Source organism: Jaculus jaculus, chromosome 1, assembly GCF_020740685.1.
Source record: "Jaculus jaculus isolate mJacJac1 chromosome 1, mJacJac1.mat.Y.cur, whole genome shotgun sequence".
In the NCBI taxonomy this organism is placed as follows: Eukaryota; Metazoa; Chordata; class Mammalia; order Rodentia; family Dipodidae; genus Jaculus; species Jaculus jaculus.
In genome coordinates this window covers 313113830-313136045 of record NC_059102.1, presented here as the reverse complement: position 1 = coordinate 313136045, position 22216 = coordinate 313113830, and the positions used below count along the sequence as shown (strand labels likewise).

At 37.7% G+C, this 22216-nt stretch overlaps 1 protein-coding gene across 1 annotated transcript in view; it reads right to left on the bottom strand.

The window, feature by feature from the left end:
* Nucleotides 1-4021: 4021 nt before the first annotated feature.
* Nucleotides 4022-22216, bottom strand: part of Rgs5 (regulator of G protein signaling 5) — a 50709-nt gene continuing 32514 nt past the window's right edge. The window contains exons 3-5 of the mRNA XM_004663293.2: nucleotides 20283-20344; nucleotides 16154-16320; nucleotides 4022-8857 (exon numbers count right to left, since the gene is read on the bottom strand). Coding sequence (XP_004663350.2) covers nucleotides 8696-8857; nucleotides 16154-16320; nucleotides 20283-20344 — 391 coding nt within the window. The 3' untranslated portion in view covers nucleotides 4022-8695. The remainder of the gene's footprint in view (nucleotides 8858-16153; nucleotides 16321-20282; nucleotides 20345-22216) is intronic.

Genomic DNA, 22216 nt, shown 5'->3' with positions numbered 1-22216 from the left:
TTGCACCATTTTCTCTCTCTCTCTCTCTCTCTCTCTCTCTCTGCTTGCAAATAAGTGAGATATTTTATTTTGAAGCTTAAAAATTTTTTTTTCTGTTCTTTATTTTTATTTATTTATTTGAGAGAGACAGACAGAGAGAAGGAGGCAGAGAGAGAGAGAGAGAGAGAGAGAGAGAAAGAGAGAGAGAATGGGTGCACCAGGGCTTCTAGCCACTGCAAACGAATTCCAGACGCGTGCACCCCCTTGTGCATCTGGCTAACGTGGGTCCTGGGGAATCGAGCCTCGAACTGGGGTCCTTAGGCTTCACAGGCAAGTGCTTAACCACTAAGCCATCTCTGCAGCCCATTTTGAAGCTTTTACACGTGTGTGTCAAACATGCTTTCCTTATTCTTTCTTATTCTTCCTTCTCTCCTCTTTTCACTCCCTTTGGTCTTTGTTCCCCCTAGACAATTTTACTTTATTTCATATATCTATGTAAAATCTAGAAAGTAAAAGTGAGTGCAAACCTTAATGTTTCACTTTATGTGATTGGCTAAATTTGCTAAATATGCATATTTTAAATTGTATCCATTTTCCTACAAATGGAGTAATTTCATTTTTCTTTATAGCTGAAAAAAGTTCACATCTATATTACATTTTCTCTATCCATTCCTCTGTTGTCGGATATTTTGATGTCTGGTATTTAGGAATTGTTAAGTGAATTTGATCATTGCTGTGCCTGAGTTTCTTTTATTAATTAATTAATAATTTATATATTTATTTATTTAGACAGGATCTCATATCTTTTGGGGTGGTTTTGAACTCTCTATTAGACAAGGAGGATTAGTTTAAATTATTGATCCTTCTGCTTTTCCTCCCAAGTGTGGGGATTCCAGGTATGCACAACCATGTCTGGCTTATGTGGGTATGGCATCCACGGCCCTGTGCATGTTAGGCAAGCACACTGTCAACTGAGCTCCATCCTCAGCCCCTGAGTGGGTTTAAATGCTTGGATAGGTGAAGTGTTGTTTGGTAAATGGAGAGTGGAGGTGCACATATTCCACAAAACTGTGTCTCCTGAGTCTGGAGCCCACCAAGGCTTCAGAGCATCAGAAGCCATCGCTAGTTGAGAACAATATGTTCAGATACTGTAAATAATTTTCTTCCTTGTCTCCTAAAAGCTGTTAAGTATCTTACCTGTTACTCCTTACATGAAGAGTAGCATTTAAGAGAGAGCTGTTAAGTGATGGAAAACCCTAAGCAAAATGGAACAAGTTGTAAACTGGAAAATTTAGCATGGGAACTTTGCCAGTTTTTTACATCCAAATAAAGAATAAAGCAATACACAATTGTTGCTTGGGTGATGTTTAAGCTATAATATTGTTGTGTGTTCACTTATTTCTGTTTATCCAAAGATTGCTCTATGCCCACAAATTTACCCTGTTGATGTCAGAGAATGGGACCAGTATCTATATTACTATCAAAATATAACATTAGATATACTTTTGTCTCCATTGATCAAAGCAATATTTACCTTTGGTTGTCTTTAGGAAGATTTTAAGAAATAAATAATGTCTATAATCCAAGTAGAGTTGTGCAAGCTAAAGTATGAATAAATGGAATTTTCTAATGGGTATTTTATACTCAAAGGGGTTGCATATGACTTCAAAAGGATATCTAGCTGAGAAATTACCATAGCAACAGGGAAAAGCATCCTTTATGAGAAGCAACATTTTTTGGGGGGGGAAGATGTCAGTATTTCATAACTCCGTGATGTCAAATTTAAGAGCATCTATCATGCTGTAGATGTGTTATCATGGCATAACATGGGTTTCATTCTAAAGAATGGTCCATCTTAGGAACCATAAGATCTGTAAGAATTATGACACTATCTAGATAGACAGAACTTGGAACAGATTCTTAGACTTCCATAGACCTTGAGTTCCTCACTGATGTTATGGAGATGGGGTGAATCATTGGGATAGCCTGAGTAATTTTCTTTGGTGTGAACTGTGTGGAGAAGATAATCCCTGGGGCAATGTAGCTCACTGGCCTGTGCAGGTAAATCAGTGCCAACTCTTTGTGCCCCCGGGTCCTGGCCTCTCTTCAGAGAGAGGGGAGATGAGCTTCCATCCCAGCCATATGAGAGTAACAATGTTTTATAGAACCTGGATCTTTTGCATTTTTATTTATGTATTTTTATGTAAGGAGAGAGAGAGAGAGAGAGGCAGAGAGAGAGAGAGAGACAGAGAGAGAGAGAATAGGTGTGAGAGGGCCTATAGCCCCTGAAAATAAACTCCAGATGCATATAGTACTTTGTGAATCTGCCTTTATATGGGTTCTGGGGAATCAAGCCCAGGTCATTAAGCTTTGCAGGCAAATTCATTTACTGCTGAGCTATCTTTCCAGCCCCAGAACCTGAAATTTGTTTCTTCATCATTTCCCCACTCATCATCAGTAAAAATTGAGAAATTCAAGTAGGCTAGGGTTTTAGTGGCTAAATTAAGAATCAGTCCGAATGAATGTTCAGTTAAAAGAAATAAGAGAACATCAATCTCTATTTATCCTTGTTCATTAAAACCTTTGAGCTCTAAGCCCTTTCTAAGTGTCTTTTATGTTTTCTAAGAATTCTGCTTGGGAGTAAAAGGCTGTGGGCATTTAATAGCACAATTTAAGATAGTCATTCTTTCCCCACATGTGACAGACTGTTCCCGCCAGTGGAAGTCACAAGGCATTAAGTTTTCAAGTGTGAGCATCTTACACCTGCCTGTCTGCCATCACAACATCCTCCTGTGGTGGCAGCAACTGGCAAATATTGTCTAATGACAGAGCCCAGGCTACTTGGTCATGAGGCCAATTCGCCAGACTTAACAAAGACTGCCAGTCCCTTCATGATCTTTGCTCTTAAATAAGACTTCCATCAATATACTTTGTTGCTTTAACATGTCAAACATTAAGCAGACAGGATTTGACCAAAAAAAAGTGGATAATATGAAAAGACCAGAAACTTTCTTATTGGCTCATTCAAGTGCAAAATGCACTGGAGGCACATGGGACCTGGAAAACCAAAATATTTGTCAGAAACCACGAAAGATATACACTTCATTGTCTTTTCTATCTTCTGTCTCTGCATGTCTGCCTCTGTCTACCTTTCTTCTCTTAGTTTTTATCAATACTTCTCCACTGATCTCCTTGTCATCAGGGAGGAATTCCAGGTCTATAGAATTCAAGGATTCACCCAAAGTTATATATCTGGATAATGTCATAATTCTTGCAGATCCTGTGATTCCTAGTATGGGCAATTTTTTTGCTTGGAATGAAATCCATGATATTTGATGCTATTTCTCTCTCTCTTTTTTTTGAATTCAACCTTTCCTCTTTCACCCAGTTTCAGATCCCATAGTTGTGTGACTTGAACATATCACCTAAATTGACCACCACCTTTAAAGTGACAGATCCTGAGTTGCTTATAGTGACACCTTTCACCAATGTCTGTTATATAATACAATATTCATTGAGTAGTGCAGGATTAAAATATGATGACATGAGCAGTCTACCATGAAAAGTGATAGCAGCCAGGTCAATAAATGATTTTTACTAGGGGTTGTGATATTTGTGTTTTGTATCTCATTCACTGAATTGTGTAGATTAGCTGATGTTGGAATTGTGCCTTGTTATTAAGAATCCAAAGATAGGGCTGGAGAGATGGCTTTGCGGTTAAGCGCTTGCCTGTGAAGCCAAAGGACCCCGGTTTGAGGCTCGGTTCCCCAGGTCCCACGTTAGCCAGATGCACAAGGGGGCGCATGCGTCTGGAGTTCGTTTGCAGTGGCTGGAAGCCCTGGCACGCCCATTCTTTCTCTTTCCCTCTATCTGTCTTTCTCTCTGTGTCTGTCGCTCTCAAATAAATAAATAAATAATGAACAAAAAAATATTTAAAAAAAAAAAAAGGAATCCAAAGATAAGAGTTCAGTTGTTGTAAGAAGCATGGAGTAGAAACAAGGCTTCATGAAGAATGCATGGGAGTCAAGAAGAACTCAGGAGGTTAGTACATAGATATATTTAATATAATACTGTGGTTGTGGTTACAGATAATTATTTGTTGTTCCACTACCAAGAAACACGAGTCACAGTACATAAAACATGGTATACAAAAATCAGGAAATAAACATAATTGGTTCAGAATTTAAAACTTATAAGTGACAAATAGTTTGATATACCTTAAATTTCTACTCCAGTCTCCTCACTACATATTCTCAAAATGATTTTCCTTAAAACCAGATACATTATGATATAAAAAGAATATTTAGCAAACATCACTCATTTTACTTGTCTTCTGTGACAAAATTTTCAGTGTTTCCTTTCCTTTTGTCTATACTTTAGCCTGTATGTCATCCTAGATGAGAAGTGAAATGCTCTTAATATACTCAATATTGCCTATGTAAAATACAGTGGGTGGGGAAGAAAAACAATTTTAGTGAGAGAAGTAACCTGCAAGAAGCATATTGAACTGGGTATTGATAAGGTGGTTTGCAGCTTATCTATTAGGAAAACATTATTAAATGGTAACTTGAGGATAAAACTCTAATAGTTTTGTATGTTTTATTTCTCATTTGCTGCTGTGTTTTCATTCAGAGTCACAGATGTCTCCTCATGTAGAGGGGTTGACCTCCTCAGTTCCAGGATGGTTTACTGATGCTGGGAAAATCCTCTCTTTAATTTTCAATTGCTCTCATTTGCCAAGAACTATTTGGTAAAAAGTGTGTTTAACACAAGTAATAGCTTTTAAATTGCTGACCAGGGTCTTGCACCAAGAAAATGTTAAGTGTATGCTGTAAAGAATGCAGGCCTAAGAGACTTAAACTAGACAAGCCTAGTGACAATTTCGACAGAGTATACCAACTTACACCAAGACTGACATCCAAAGCCTCCACTGAGTTGCTTAGCTCTCAAGTTTGGATGATTGCATGTTTGAAAATGCCCAGAGAGTTGACTAGATGTTAGAGATAGTTCTTTCTGGTGCCCGTGAATAAAATAGTGGAAGGATGCCCTCCACGTTTGCTCCCTTCTTTAGTAGAGGTTCTATGGGAAGTTAAAATGAATACTCATAGAGCTGCATTTATGAGTCACAAAATGCCTCCCAGCAAATCCGCAAAACAAGAGCAAGACGCAGTTTGATTTTTCATCAAGCTGGGCTGCTCCTAAATGTCTCCTAGCCAATGGAGCAATTTCATAGGACTGGGCCCTTACTTTGTTAGAATTGCCCCTCTCAGCTTTCTTCCCCTTGTTCTTGTAAACCATTTTTCCCTCCCAAATGCTAAATTCCTAAGAAGCAGAAGAAATGATCTGCTAGAGGATCTAGTTTCAAGAGTATAAATCATTTTCCAAAAATATATGTGGCCATTGAAATGAGTGAGTATCAAGCCAGAAATTTTATGATAGTCTAGATAATTTGGCAAAACCCTGGAAGATATAGTTTATCTATGGATTTGCTAATGGATTTCTACTATTCTTTAAGCAATAACTGAGCTCATCTTATTGAAGTGGACTGTGTACAAAGAACATATCAGCCAAATAAATTCCATGACTTCAAGAAGGATGTAAGTACAAATTATTGTTCACATCAAGTTATTCTTCTTATGTATTACCAGCAAAAGTCAAAGAACAATTTATACAATAAAGAATTGTAGCACACAGAATATGAGAAAGGATAATAAAATATTTTTTCATGCATTTGACTCTCATTTGAAAGATGCCTGTCTAGGAGAAAGTGTGTGTGTGTATGCTGTCCCCATGAACAGCCACAGCCTTAACGAACATGAGAAATACCTTCCTAATTATCTTCCTAATTTACCCAAGAATGGATGGCCTGTATCTTTTCCCTGGTCTTTTTTTTAATTTTAATTTGACTCTAACCCCAAACTACATCAAACACAGGCAGAAAACCAGGTTATGGGCTAGTACCTAGGGTACACGTAGGTTTCTCTCAATAATAAGGAGCAGATACTCCTGCTCCATTGACCACAATATGGTCCTGACACCTTTCTCCTACATCCCAGACCACTTACAACTGTAGCTCTATTTCCATACCAGGGGAGGAAAATGCAAGCACCACAGGGCTCTTGCATTAAGCTTCATACTTTCCCAGGCAATTTCCTCAAGGGAACATAGAAAGGAGGGGGAGGAGGGGAAAAGTGATAAATAGATGTTACACATTCTTTTCCTGTAAAGGTCATCCCAACTTTGCTAAATTCTCCAATTTAAAGGAATGTATTTTCTTTGTGTTACTATGGAAACAACTACTCACATAGAAGTTTTTCTTCTCTGAGTTTCAAAAAGCTTTTCAAAATTTTTCTAGGCCAAGTTTAATATATTTGATTTGGGAATGGATGCTTATATTTGTTTTGCTACTTAATATATTAGAAGAATATACATGTATATATATATATATGTATTATATGTGTATATGCTGTTCTAAATGTCTTATATACCGTTTTAAATGCGCAACTGTAGATATATGGATAGATATGGAGATATGTAAAGTCACCATTTGACTTCAGGGCATTCCTCTCTTCCTTCTTTAATGCCATCACAGCACCGCCCTTGAGGAAGCCATTCCCACTCTCCTCATCCTCCAGTGACAGTTGAAATCAGTAGTGAATACCATCAGCTGGAACTTTCATAACAGCAACTATCTCTAACATCTAGTCAACTCTCTGGGCATTTTCAAGCATTTGAGTATTTCAAATAATGTGAATAGAATATTTAAAATTTTAATTAACGTTGTTTTTTAATGATCAAAGTTCAAGAAAAACAACTAACTAAATTCTTTGGTATTTAGTGTTTCTAGCTGTTGAGAAAGCTGTTGTCTTTTTCCTACCTACTGCTTTGAAGCATAATGGACAAATACTAAGGGAGGCTTCTCAAGTACAACTTGGCATTTTGTTTTGTTTTGTTTTGTTTTAATCTGGGTTCTTTGTCAGTCCCACACAAATGCAACACTGAAGACCCCATGCCCATAGAGTTGTTTCCACTTAGCTGTAGACTGACTGGGAAAAGAACTTTTCTGCAGTGAACAATCTTGACAAATATGAATGAGTTCTACCAATTGTGACTGCTGGCAGCAGACACAGTCACTCCAGTCCATTTTCAGAATGCAAAAACGCCAACAATTCAGCCAGATTTTCTTTCGAAATCACAAAACCACAGAAAAGGCAATGCAGGCAGACAGTGTTTACCTGAATAATAAAGTAATGTAGCTGTTTTATTTTCAATATTCCAGGGACATCTCTGAGTAAATGAGCTAGATGCACGGAAAACTAGGTGCATGTGAATAAAAAAGGGAACTAGAAAGAAAATACCAGACTGAGCAATGTCATTTTTTCTATTTAAACATTTCAGAATTTTATTAATGCTTTAGAAAAGCCCACCTTCTTTCTTATGAATCAACCCAAATCCTCACCTTGAATACCCTCAATACATGGTCAGTTTGAAACTATTACTGTTATGTGAGTCATTGCCTACCCAATTCTACCAAGGAAAAGAAATTTAAGGAAATCTTATAATAATGAAATGCAAACTTCAAACTTAAGCTTATTAAAAAGATACAATGAACTGTGTGTGGTATGTCAGCAGTAAAAATATGAAGTTCTGACTATAATTGTAACTCATTAAGGTAGGAAGCAAAATAGTGAGGGAAGACTGGGGTTGCAAAAGGCTATCAGTGCTTTGTAAAATGCAAGATACTCTAAAACTCTCAGCTCAAAAAGTCTCCACATAGAGTTATATGAATTTTTCCAGAGATAAGTTGGTGTTTTGAAGATAATCATGATTTACTAAACAGATGGTATCATAAGATAATTAACCATAATTAAGTTGGATAACATTTTCCATTTTAAGTATATTGCTCATAATATTGAAATGGGAGGCCACTTTAATGGATAGTAGCCATTTTATTTCATATGATTATTCTTAGAAATTTTGGTATTCACTTTATGCTTACAAGGATTAAATTAATTTGAATATTAAAATGTGCCATAGCTCAGTAATAGACATATTAGTAAAAGTCCATTGTCAATCTTAGGTCATTGATACAAAACAGAATTTAGTAAATATATGAGAAGAGCAGTGAAAGAGGTTTAAGGGCAGAATTTAAATGCATTTTGTTCATATTGTGTACAAACACAATATATTAATTGTTGTATTTATATTATCCAATTAACACAAAGATGCTCTGGGGGAAATCAATATTTTAAATGATATATAAAAAAATCAAATAGTGGCTGGCACATAAACGCTTACTGCTTTTAACTAACCAAATTCAGAAATCATTAGAAGGTGATCAGCATGAAGACTAGAATGGAATCATGATGAGACAGACCAAACTAGTCTTTCATGTCAATATTCTTTGTCAGCCTCATTTAGGTGGAAATCTATTTCCTCAGCCTACATTTGATGGTAGTCTATGCTTTTCTTAGGTTTGTGTTGGGCAGGATTTTTCTGTGACTCTGAGACTGATGGAAACTTTGTAGCCCTAGTTAAAAGGGGGAAATGGAGAAGAAGTGGAAGTCAGCAAAAAAAAAGCAAGTAACACTCCAGGGGTTTCCCTGCTTGAAGTCTTTGTGCAAAGGTGCTATGGGAAGATATGAAGGTGATAGGAAAATGCTATTTCTCGTGAGAACTTAGCTCATGGGACAATCTCGAAATTCTGACCCAATTACTACTTGATTAATTCCTGATAAAACTCAGAGCGCACAAAGCGAGGCAGCGAATCCTTCTCCATCAGGGCATGGATTCTCTTCTGGGCCACATCAAAGCTGTTCAAGGAAGGTTCCACCAGGTTCTTCATTGTGATGGCCTTGGTGAAGTGGTCAATATTCACCTGTGGACCAGGAAACAGAGTTACTTTACCAGTCCAGGATATAGGATTTGACAAGGGCTCCAGAGGAGCATAATTATTCACCAATAAAAACAGTATGGGAGGAAAACCATGAAAAGTGACAAATACCACTTCTGTTGTATAGGCAATGAGGTAAGGCAACTGTTGCCCAGTACACAAACATGTGATTCATATTCAGATGCCAACAGCATTAGACACCCATGTGTTGGGTTTTCCACCAGTAACCATCATGCACATGTTTTATTTAATCCCAGCAAGATCCTAAAAATTATTGTGTATATATATATATATATATATATATATATATATATATATATATATATATATATACAAACTTAAGTGACACACCCACACACATGCATAAAGTTAAATGGCTTCAAGATTGCTTCTATGTGTTAAATCCAGAGAATCATATTTTAAATGTAAGTGTCCTGCTGCTTAAATTTCACAGTCTACCATTTTTTTTTTTTTGCCATGTGGTGGGAATAGAGAGGAAGAAAGAAATTCTGACCAGGAATTATGATCATGCCATTTTGCATAGCTTTATCATTTATCTAAAAACAAAGCCAGAAAACAGCAGTTCTGAAAGTATCATAGACAAGGCCACCAACCAGCACTGATATTTGATATTGATTAGTATTGAGACTATTCCAGATGACGTGCTAAGAACACCCCATGAATGGATTCATTTAAGTTGTTGCTTCTAAGAAGTACAGACTATCATCCCCATTTTCAGTTGGGTAAAACAGACATAGCACTGTTTATGCTTTATATGGAGTCATAAGTACCAAAGGGGAGATTGGAAGCCTGCACTGTGACTCCAGAGTGTTGTCAGTAGACATCAACACTGGAAGAAATTACAGCTCAGAGGCCCTGACTGCAGGATTTCCTCACTGCACAACTTACTGGAATAGCTTTCACAATAGGGCCTTGGAGCTGGGCAGGGTCCAGGTTATATGAACTTTGCAAAGCATGAGCTAAAGCAAATATTTATACTACAGATTACATGCTTTCATGATTTTCAAGAGGTTTGAGAGTAACAGAGAAAGAGTTAGAATTCAGATAATCCAGCAGTCATGTAATGGAACAGGGTGTAAGCAGTCTTACCCTGGATCATCACATGCCTCAACATACATAAAAGTTTCTCTATGGGCTGGAGATATGGCTTAGTGATTAATGCATTTGCCTGTGAAGTCAAAAGATCCTGATTCGATTCCCCAGAATCCATGTAAGCCAGATATACAAGGTGCATCTGGGGTTCATTTACAGTGGCTGAAGGGCCTGGAGTGCCATTCTCTATGCCTCTCTCTCCCTCATAAATAAAATAATTTCTTTTTAAAGTTTCTAATCATATTTTTCAAGTGTTGCATTTAAGAGTTTCTAACATAGGGTTCATCAATAAATAGCAGCTGTTTCTCTTTGTAGTGATTTGAGTGGAGAATGTTCCCTATAGGCCCATGTATTTGAAGACTTGGTTGCCACTTGTGGTACTGTTTGGGAAGGGTATAGACTCCTCAGAAGGTGGAGCCTTGCTGGGGGAAGTGAGCCATTGTAGGTAGGCCTCGCAGTTTGAAAGGCTGGCCCCTCTTCCTATCCTGCATTCATACTGTGGATGCAATGGGACCAGCTACCTCTTGCTGCGTCCCCTGAAACTGCAGGCTAAACTTAAACCCATCCTCCCTGAAAGTGTTTCTTGTTGGGGACTGGCTGACAAAGGACACTTATAACAAGCAATTCTGATACCTATTCTTTGATCTGTAAGGTAAATATTAGTTTATTCACTTATATAAGGCCAAATGATAACTTGCAATGCATAAATTATCTATTGAATTACATGTGACCACTTTTCCTTTTCAAACCTTCCCATTCTTACCACTGGAGGCTAGAATGCAAAAATATCACTGAAGAGTACTGAGCCAGATCTCACTCGCAGTGAAATCCTGGTATTTAGGAGCTAAGGTAAATATTCAGAGAGAGAGAAAACTTAGGTTACTATTTGCCTGGATAAAATTATTATACGTTGAAAATGAACAAAGGAAAGGCAAGATATAGGAACACTCATCATGCATTAACTAGTCTACTGATATATGTTTCCATATCTACTATTTGCTTAATCCTCATAACAACTCTAGAAAATAGTCTCCTTTATTCTTACTTTGAAGAAGGAGGAGACTAGACTCCATGATCCATCCAGGATTACACACTGATGTCATTCCTACTTGAGGTTACATGCTACCGAAGTGATACCTGGCTGGTTGGAAAGGGGTCTAAAGAGGAGTCAGGTGAAATCTGCTTGACCATATATCACACTGCCTCTGTATTAAGTCAGAGCTTCATGAGGTTCCTTATTAGATGGGAGTTGCTTTCAACTCCAAATGCTGGGCCTATGTCTCAGTTAAAATCCACCCTACACTGTGGGATACCCCAAAATGACCAACCAACTGGTCCATGGTTCTACCAGAAGGATAAATAATCCAGGCAAAACAAAATTACTGAAGAAATTTTCTGAATCTCTCAAAAGAGAGGCCCATCCAGATCATCCATGAAGAATATCAACAGGGAAGTAATAGAGCTCAATAGCATTGTAGATGAACTAGGTCTAGCAGACATCTACAGAACTTTCCAACCCAACTCTTCAGAATACACATTCTTCCCAGCAGCCCATGAAACAGAACCTTCTCAAAAACTGACTATATAATAGGCCATAAAGCATGCCTTCATAAAGTCAGGAAAATTGAAGTAATTTATTGCATCATGTCAGATCAGAATGCTTTAAAGTTAGATATTATCAACCAGGGACACATCAAGAATTCCACCAGCTCCTGGACACTAAACAACCCACTTTAGAATGATGGATGGGTTACAGAAGAAATCAAAAAAGAAATTATAAAATTTCTAGAATTGAATGATAATGAAAAGACAACCTACAAAAAATCATGGGAAACAATGAAGGCAGTCCAAAGGGGAAAAATCGTAGTGTTAAATGCCTTCATTACAAAGGCAGAGAGATACCAAATTAATAACGTAACTGTCCACTTAAAGGCATTGGAAAAACAAGAAGAATCCAACCCAAAGAGCTCCAGATGGAGAGAAATAAGATTAGAGAAAAAAATTAATAAATTGAAAACCAGTAAAACAATTTTTAAATAAATAAATAAAACAAAGGGCTGGTTCTTTGAAAAAAAATAAACAAGATTGACAAACCCCTGGCCAAACTGATCAAGCAAAAAAAATAAAGTCTTAAATTAACAAAATCATAAATAAAAAAGGAGAGAATGCAACAAACAGTGAAATTGGAGGATTCATCATGGCATACTTCCAAAACCTCTAATCCACAAAATTGAATGATTTGGAAGAAATGGATAAATTCCTAGACACATACCACCTACAAAAACTAAACCCAGATCAGATTAATCTCCTGAACAAATCTATCCCATCCATGGAGATTGGAAAGGTAATCAAAAACCTCCCCCAAAAGAAAAATCCAGGACTGGATAGCTTCTCAGATGAATTCTATCAAACCTTCGTTGAGGAACTGAAACCAATTTTTCTCAAACTGTTTCATATAATCAGAGACTAGGGAATCCTTCCTAACTCCTTTTATGAAGCTAGTGTCACCTTAATACCAAAACCAGACAGAGATGCAACAAGGTAAGAAAAGCCTATATCCCTGATGAAATTAGATACAAAGATCTTGAACAAAATGCTTGCAAATCAAATTCAACAACACATCACAGCTATCTTGACCAAGTAGGCCTCATCCCAGTGATGCAGGGATTGTTCAACCTATAGAAATTGGTCAATGTAATATACCACATAAATAAACTTAACCATAATAACCAAATGGTCATTGCAATTGATGCATAGAAAGCATTTGACAAAATACAACACCACTTCATGATCAAAATGCTGGAAAGAATAGGCATGGAGGGTTTACATCTCAATAAAGTAAAGGCTATATATAAAGCCTCTAAAGCCCAAATAATACTTAATGGGGAAAGACTCAAGGAGTTCCTGCTGAGATCAGAAACAAGACAGGGGTGGCCACTCTCACCACTGCTTTTCAACATAGTACTAGAAGTACTAGCCCAAGATATAAGACAGGAGAAAGAAACAAAATGGATTCAAATTGGAAAGGAAGAAGTCAAGTTCCTATTTGCAGATGACATGTTCCTGACATAAGTGATCTGAAAGTCTCCATCTCAAAAATTCTAAAGGTGATTCATTCTTTCAGTAAAGTGAAGGATACAAAATCAATGCACAAAAATCAGTGCTCTTCTACATGCAAAGGACAAATATACAGTGAAAGAAATCAGTGAGGCTGTCTCATTTTCAATAGCAACAACAAAAAACTTCAATACCCTAGAATAACATTAACCAAAGATGTGAAACACCTATATAATAAGAACATAAAATAACTCAAGAAAGAAATCTGTATATTACTTTTGGTAGTATTGCTATGTTCACAATATTAATTCTGCCTACAGATTTAGTGCAATACCAACAAAAATATCAGCATCATTCTTCACAGAGTTTGAAAAAATTATCTCAAAATTCATATGCAATGGCAGCAGGCCTCAGATATCAAAACATATACTCAGCAAAAACAAACAAACAAAGCACCTCGGGAGGTATCACCATATCTGATCTCAAGCTAAATTACAAAGCCATACTAAAAAAAACAACATGGTGCTGGAATAAAAACAGAAACATAGACAAATAGAACAGAATTGAAGACCCAGACATTAGGTTAAGTAACTAAGCTACTTGATCTTTGACAAAGGTACCAATATTGTAGACTGGAGAAAAGATAGCATCTTCAGCAAATGGTATTGGACAAATTGGATACCCATATGTAGAAAAATAATTAGACCCACTCATTTCTCCATATGCAAAAGTAAAGTCCAAATGGATTAAAGACCTCAATATAAGACCTGAAAGTCTTCAACTATTGGAAGAAAAATAGGAGGCATGTTCCATGATATAGGACTCAGAAAAGACTTCCTGAACAAAACCCCAGTAGCCCTGGAAATTAAACAAGCACTCAACCAATGTGATTTCATGAAGCTTAGAAGCTTTTACACAGACAAAACATACCATAAGAAAAGCTAATATATTACCCACTGAATGGGAGAAAAATCTTTGCAAGCTATACCACTGACCGAAACCTAATATCTAGAATCAACAAAGAACCCAAAAAACTAAATAAAAAAATAAAACACCCACTCCAAAAGTGGGGCAGATAACTGAATAGGGAGTTCTCAGAGGAAGAATTATAAATATCTAATACACACTTAAGAAAATGTTCAACATCCCTAATCATTAAGGACATACAAATTAAAACATATAAGAGATTCTACCTTACCCTAGTAAGAATATCAAACATTAAAAGATCAAATGAAAACAAATGTTGGTGAGGCTGTGGAGATATAGGAACACTCATTCACTCTTGGTGGGAATGTAAGCTGGTACAACTACTATGGAAATCAATATGGAGACTCCTGAAAAAGATGAATATAGAGTTACCAACAGACCCTGTTATTCCCTTACAGGGCATTTACCCTAAAAGCTCCTCACCTCAGTTCAGAAATATTTGCTCAACCATGTTTACAGATGCTCAATTCATACTAGCTAAGAGCTGGAATCAAACCAGGTGCCCATCATTGTATGAAAGGACAACCAAGATGTGGTGTATCTACACAATGGAATTCTAGTCAACAGTAAGAAAAAAAATGACGCAATGAAATTTGTAGAAAAGTAGTCGAACTTGGTACAGATCATACTAAGTGAACTCAAACAATCACAGAAAGATAATCATTACATGGTCTCAATCATCTGCCCAAGTTGTTGACAGACCTGAATGGCATCTTGAGTCTTGGACAATAGAGAGGGTAAGGCTTGAGGGAAGAAGTGTTTTGAATCCAAATTGAATTGATACCATAGAATCCTATATCCTGGAAATTAGAATAAAATGTTGAACCTTTAACAGGACCTTAGGGGGAACACCTGAATCAAAGGGCCTTGGAGAGGGTGAGATAAAGATTAACCTTAAATTTTTCCTGTTTCTCTTTTTTTTCTGTCTTTTTCTTTTTCTTCTCTCTTGGAACTGGCTTTTAATTCCCTGTACCAGGATGTAGTTAACATCCACAACAAGCTGTTGATTAGACAGACCTACAAGTTCTCCCAAAACAAACAAGACAGACTTCTGTCAGAGCACTTGATTACCACCAGATGTTAAGGGTAAGACCTTACTGATGAAGACACCATATGCTGTCAGCATGGACCATGGAGAGACCTGGTTGGAACCTGGAAGATTGCCAGTCCTCTGACAGTTAGCCCATCTAGTGCTGGAAGGCACTACATGAGAAACTGGGGAAAAGTGGTCAACATCTGTCCAAGCAACTCAAAATCTAAGCTACTCAGAAGCACACAAGCTTATGTGATGCTCACACAAGTGTAATACTGGCACACAGCCATGGTGGGTAACCGATTGTTCTTGAATTGGCTAACAGATCTTCTCAGTGGAAAGGAAGTCATATCTGAAACTGGGAAACAAGTCAGAATCATATCCAGATAACAATTTTGCTTTCCAATGTCAAGCTCCCACTAATCTTGGGCTATATGAGGGTCTACACCCTTTAAATTCTCTTTAACTTATATAATGGTTATTCCCTTTTACTGGTGCTGACTTCACTCTCTACTGGAGATTCTGCTTCTCTTTTTCACGTGGGAGTGGGACCTAAGGAGATAAACGACCTAGCACATTTTACCCTGGCCCCAGCTGAAACCACAGAGGAATTGGGGAAATAAGCAAGAATGCTGCTTCCTTGGTGAACCTGGTATCAGCACAAAGGTGATGGACATAGACACTGAGGACACTCAACACCTACTAAAGCAAAGATCAAGAGGCTCCTAAGAGCACATCACTGATGAAGACTTAAAATGTACCCAACATGGCTCAGGCAATTTTTTGGAAGAAGGGACAGAAAGACTGTTAGAGCTACATGTTGGGATATTATGCACAGAGACACTCCCATAACTGACTGCTTCCCCCATAATGCATGACCCACAATCCTCAGGGGTTAACCCACATCCCCAACGAGGAGGGACTCTTTGGAAAAGTGGCAGGGATGAGAGAAATGATGGTACTGACATGTGTTCTTTACATACCAAGTATGCCCATATCTAATAAAATTAAAATTTTAAAAATCCATCCTAGGAATGTACTAATTTGACCCTTATATTGTCACAGTCACCTGCTGCCCTTTCACGACCTACCTCCTTAGGTGCCTCCGTCTGTATGAATTCTTCATAAATTTGCTTTGCCTTTTCAGCCATTTTGATAGGGCACTTGATCTTCTTGTATTCCTCACAGGCAATCCAGAACTCGAGGTTTTCCTCACTGAATTCAGACATCAGAAAACTCTTGAAACTGGCAAGTCCATCTAGCAAAAAAAAGTCAGTGAGGAAATGTATTAGTTGATTTAAAGAGCAGTTTACCTTGGTGTATGGTCTAGACTTACTTCCAATATATTCCATCACTAATGTCATAACCTTATTGATGTATATTCATTAAATTCTCATTGTACGCCCAAGAAACAGGTGCTATAAGGATCCTATTTTGTAAATGAAGTCACACAAGTCAAGTGACTGTCCCCAAATGCCCGGCTGGTAAGTGGCGAAGCCAGGATTTTGAGCCTAGGTTGTCTGACTCAACAGTCCCACACATTTGTTCATTGTCCTAAGTTACTTCTCCAAAGATGCATGATTCAGATTCTTGGAATAGAAAATACTCTGTGAGGGTTGTCTGCTCTCTACCGCACTTGGATGGAAAGAAAATACGATGCCACCACAAATTTACCACAAAGATGATGGATGAAGGTTCATTAATGATGTCCAATGCATAAAATTTTAGTTAGTCCCTGCCTGCACTACCCTCTCCACTCATGGAGATAAGGATGGGTGGCACAGGGCTTTAGGAGAGAGAGAGAACAGCCTTGCTCATCAGAGATACTCACAGGGACTCTGCAACAATGCAGTGTATATTTTGGAGATAAATGTTACCTGTTGATGACAGCAAGGAACATTATGGATGCTGATGCCATTCTGGAAATATATTAACTACCAAAGAGGAAAGAATATATAGTGGGTAAAGAATTTTGCATATGCCAGTGATTCTAGCATATGGGAGTCTAAGACAGGAGGATTGCTATGAGTTTGAAGCCAACCTGGGCTACAGTGTGAGATTTTGTTACAACAAATAAATAGGGCTGGAGAAATGTTTAGAATAACATAAATCACATATGAATAATAAATGGTAGCTATCACTTTCATTATTATAATCATTGTCTAAGTGAAAATTATGGTTGGCAGTCAGACAATGATAAAGATGAACCAGAAAAAAAGTTAGTGAAGAAAACTGGGAACCAAAGAAAGGCACAATGGGAGAGTGTGAAGATGGAAACAGAAAGCTCTGCCTAGCCCAGGCTGGTTCAAGCCTCACAGTAGAGTGCAAGTCTCAAGGGTGTCTCCGGAAATGCTATGACCTTTCCAAGCTCCTAGGAGGAGAGGATGTAAACACTTTGCTGTTGCTAGACTGTTTTTTCTTTCCTTTGCTCTTAAAAATGACCCTGTGGGAGAATTACTTAGTGCCAGTAAACAAGCTCCCATGTGTATTCTATTTTTGTACTTAAAAAATAACATATTCTTACTGCCTCAGATACCTAATAAATAAAGACAAATTGTCCCACTTACAGAATTGCAGGTGAAACTTTTAAGAATTTGGCATATTTGAAGAAAAAGTCAAAGGCACTAGATGGTTAAAAATCACTTTTAAAATGCAGAAGGGAAAGAGGATCACTATTAGGTAGAAGAGATTGAGGACAGCCTAACCTTTTCTTTTGAAAGTATGGCACTAACTGATCTTATTTCCTCTCAAGAAAATTTTTATTTAAGGTATGTTGAGTAACTATATCAACAGTGAGGAACAATATTAACATGCCAGAATGCCAAACATTCCTGATAAATCAACAAAGGTATTCCTCAAGCTTAAGGGATTTTAAAATTATTTCAATTTTTTTACTTATTTATTTTTAAACATAAAGAGAAGAGAAAGAGGTGCACCAGGGCCTCTAACTACTACAAATGATCTCCACTTGAGCCACTTTGTTCATCTGGCTTTACATGGGTACTGGGAAATTTAACCAGGTTGTTAGGCTTTGCAGGCAAGTAAGTTAACAGGACGTTTCTCCAGCCCTATTTATTTATTTTTTGTAACAAAATCTCACAGTGTAGCCCAGGTTGGCTTCAAACTCATAGCAATCCTCCTGCTTTAGACTCCCATATACTAGAATCACTGGCATAAACAACTGTGCCTTGTTTTAAAATGGTTTTAGTCAAATCAAGCATGCAATAGGGGATTGAGAAATTTTAGATGCTATTTCTCAATGTATCTGTCTTTCTCCCCTGTTTTGTATATACCACAGTGAATAGTAGCTATTTTATGATTATAAATTATTAGTTTTAGCAGATTCAAAAGGAATCTCTCATAGAAGACATTAAATAACCGAAGTCTGAGTTTTAGTTATTCATGATGCCTAATATGGATTTATCAATAAATAAGCCAAACACTACTTCCCCAGATAGAGGATGCTAGGATAGAATTATTTGGGCATTCTTGTCCTTGCACTGATTCTTTAGGAATATCTGGGAAATGCTGAGATTAGACAGAATGGTAAGAAAGACACTGAAAGGAGGGTCAGAGAGAGACGGGGATACAAAGAGGAAAGGGATGGGAACAGAGAAAACAAAATGAGATCATTCATAGCCACTCCACAAACCTGTTTTATTGCTAGAACTCATTTAAGTGGATGGATATCTTGTTTTAAGGAAAGAGTTGGTTGGCTAGAATAGGTACCAAATGCTTATATATTTATTGCATTGAGGAAATTAAATGATATATAAACAAAAATGTAGAGTCAAATATATTTTGTACTCTAAGAAGTAGAAAACATTTACTGTGAAAATATCAGAATTCATGCTCATACTAAGGGAAACCATCTGTTTGCATTCTGAAAGATGTTGGTTCCTCAACAAAGCCAAGGTCTTAACTCTAGCCACTTCCGGCTTAGCCCTACTTCCAACTTGGCCTCTGTGCCCAGCTCTCTTATTCTTATAGCCCTTTGCCTCCTTAAAGTCTAAAATATATCAACATGTGGGTCACAGAATTAATCTGACTGAAAGGATGACATATGAACACATAAATGCTTACCTTTCTTCCCAACAGTTATGAAAATGTAGTTCTTCTAACTCCCAGATAACAATACCCATATTCAGGGTCTTAACATTCATGATATATCAACCCATCATCTGACAAATTTATATTTAATTTTTATTATATTTATTTATTTGTTTATAGGGGAGAGAGAGAGAGGGAAGGAATGGGCGTGTACCAGGACCTCTGGCCACTGCAAACAAACTGTAGACACATGTGCCACCATGTGCATCTGGTTTACATGGGTTCTGGGGAGTTGGTGTCTTATGCTTCACAGGCAAATACCTTAACCACTAAGCCATCTCTCCAGCCCACAAATTTTTACTGACCACAAAACATGAGGTAAGACAGTATTCAATTGATAAAAAATAAATATTGGTGAATCTTGAATGTTTGAAATCTGAATCTGATACTGTGAGCCTTGGGAGTTAGGAGGGACTTTGGATTTGAAGGATCGTAAGCAGAACTCATTGTACTGGTTTTGAGCTCAGAAAAGTCTTGTGTCTTTGTTGTTTCTTGAATAAAGATATAAAGGTATGCTGCCAAAAGGAAAAAAAAAAAAACTGAGGCTAGGACCTGGGGAGGAGAGAGACCCATGTCAGGTCACCAGAGCAGTTGAAGCCGCCTGAGCTAGGATGGACTATTCACGGCCCGCCGGAATCTGTGCAGCTCTAATTTCATTCCTTTCCAATCCATGATGCTGCAGAGCAGGGACAGGTGCTTCTTCAAGTTTACTTCTGTTAACAAACAGAAGCTGGACATGGTGGTGCATGTCTGTAATCCCAGCACTTGACAAGTGGATCATGAGTTCAAAGCTATCCTCAGATATAGCAAGTTTGACACCAACCTGGGTTACGTGACATCTTGTCTCAAAAACAAACAAACAAACAAACAAACAAAGAGCAAGAAGCACACAGGTCAAGGCCCCTTGATAATGTTCACAAAGGCAAGTAAGTAAACTAGAGGCACATCATCCCACGGCACCTATATGCCAGAGTAGCCTGGCACCCTGCCCTCGTGGACAACACTGAAAAACTGACGACATCTCAAAGCTAGGGACGGAGGCCTTAGGAAAGCAAATTAGGTGGTGGTGTCTTGTTCCTGCCCTGAGCCTCAGGAGAAATGTGAACTTACAGTTGCTGTGCAGGAGCTTGTCCAGCGACTCACGCCACTGCAGGGCCTCGTTCAGCGAGGGTCTGAATCAAGAATAAGGGCAGAAAAGGGTGGTGTGTGAGTGCAGAGTTAACCACATATATGACAATGCCTTGACCCTCATTATCTAGGTGGAAATGACACAGCTGGTAAGATATCCTCAGGATAAGGACAAAGTTATTTTCTAATAATTAGGTCTAATTAGCTAGTTTGCTTTCAGAGCTCTACACTGCAAATTTTTAATGAATTATTCATTCCATTTTGTTTAAACTTCTCCTGTTACATTCTCTTGTTTCCCACCCCTGTCCTCCTTCCACTGACCCCTTCTTCTTTCCAGCTAGTCCTTTATTTTGGCCATCCCCTACCACCCATGGCACGATGGTGATGGGCTCAATATTGTGCAGGTCTTGTGTAGGTAGTGCCAGCCACTGTGGGGTCATGCAACAACCACTTCGTGTTTAGAAGACATATTTCCCTAGCACTCTTCAGTCCTGCGGTTCTTACATTCTTTCTTTCCCCTCTTCCACATGTTAGATTGCATGTTCTCACTTCTTTGTGAACAATCTGATTAGGTCCGCTACCTTTCAGAAGCAGAGTCTCTCATGAAGTTGTGTCTTAGTCCTCTTACATATCCCATGAGACTGGCTCCATGGCTAACCTTGATTCTAAATTTTGGTTAATTACATCCGTTAGAGAGGCTGAATTCATGTTCTCTGCCTCACCAATGCTGCACATTAATCAACCAGCTTCACCAGCGCAAGGTATTTGGTTCTGTTCCCAAATCCCAAGGTCATTTCATTAAGGATAGTAGAAGGTGGTATGCATCATTTTGCTCCGTGCTGAGAATGTCATAGCCAGTCCACATTTACAAAAAGGACAGACATTAACTTTTCCTGTTCAATGAAAACAGGGTAATATTTTTTAATAATTTACTTTCATAAGAAAAGAGGTTAATATCTCCTGAATTGGGGTGTTGTTGACTCAAAACGAGAAGGTAAGTGCTAACATATTTCTTCCTCCTTGGCTACTTTTTGTTTTAACATCAAAGTCCTGTGGCTATCTTTTGGTTCAACCACCAATTCTCTTTCCCATCAGGATATATCTAAGCAAGCTGCTTTCTCAGGGCAAATGGAAACATGCTCTTCCTGGGCTCACCCTGCTTGAACCCTGGCGATTCCATGAGAGCGCTTCATCATCAAATCAAATCACACCTTCAAAGCATGTATTATATTATGGAGGTGTTTTTCCCAAATTGGAATTTCCTTAGTTCCTATACTGTTTACTAACTGTCCAGACAAACCAGGAAAATTCTTGCTTCTAGTTTTGATGAGACTTTTTTTTTGGAGCATTGGAATCATTGAAGTTGCTAAGACTTTAAAATTTTTTATCTTTCACATTTTTCCACTACACATTTAACCACAGTTTATCTGCATAAAGAGTCCAAGATGGAGTAGGGATTTGGCCCAAGTATTATAATTATTTCCTAATTTCTCCCTATTCTACTTTGCAGAACATGTCTACATTGTTATGTTCTAATTATATTACATTTTTTCAATTTTATTTGTTCACACTTTGAAAGCCAAACTTGACACAAATGAGGGCAATAAATCTTTTGAAATAATCTTAAAGGGTTTCTGTTTTCCAGGCTAGAATTACAAATACTAGATATAAACATACCAATTCCTCACCAATTTACTTCTAACACGCAAACTACTCTCTCTCTCTCTCTCTCTCTCTAACCCTCTGGTTAATATAAAAGAACACAGGTTGGGGAAAATATCATAAGATGGGGTCACAAAAGAGAATGTATATTTTTCTCATCCATTTTAGAGTTATGCATATGAAGGACTTATTTTGTAAGGACCAACAACTCTTTGTCTTTTCTGTATTGCTTCTTCCTAAGAACATTTCCTATG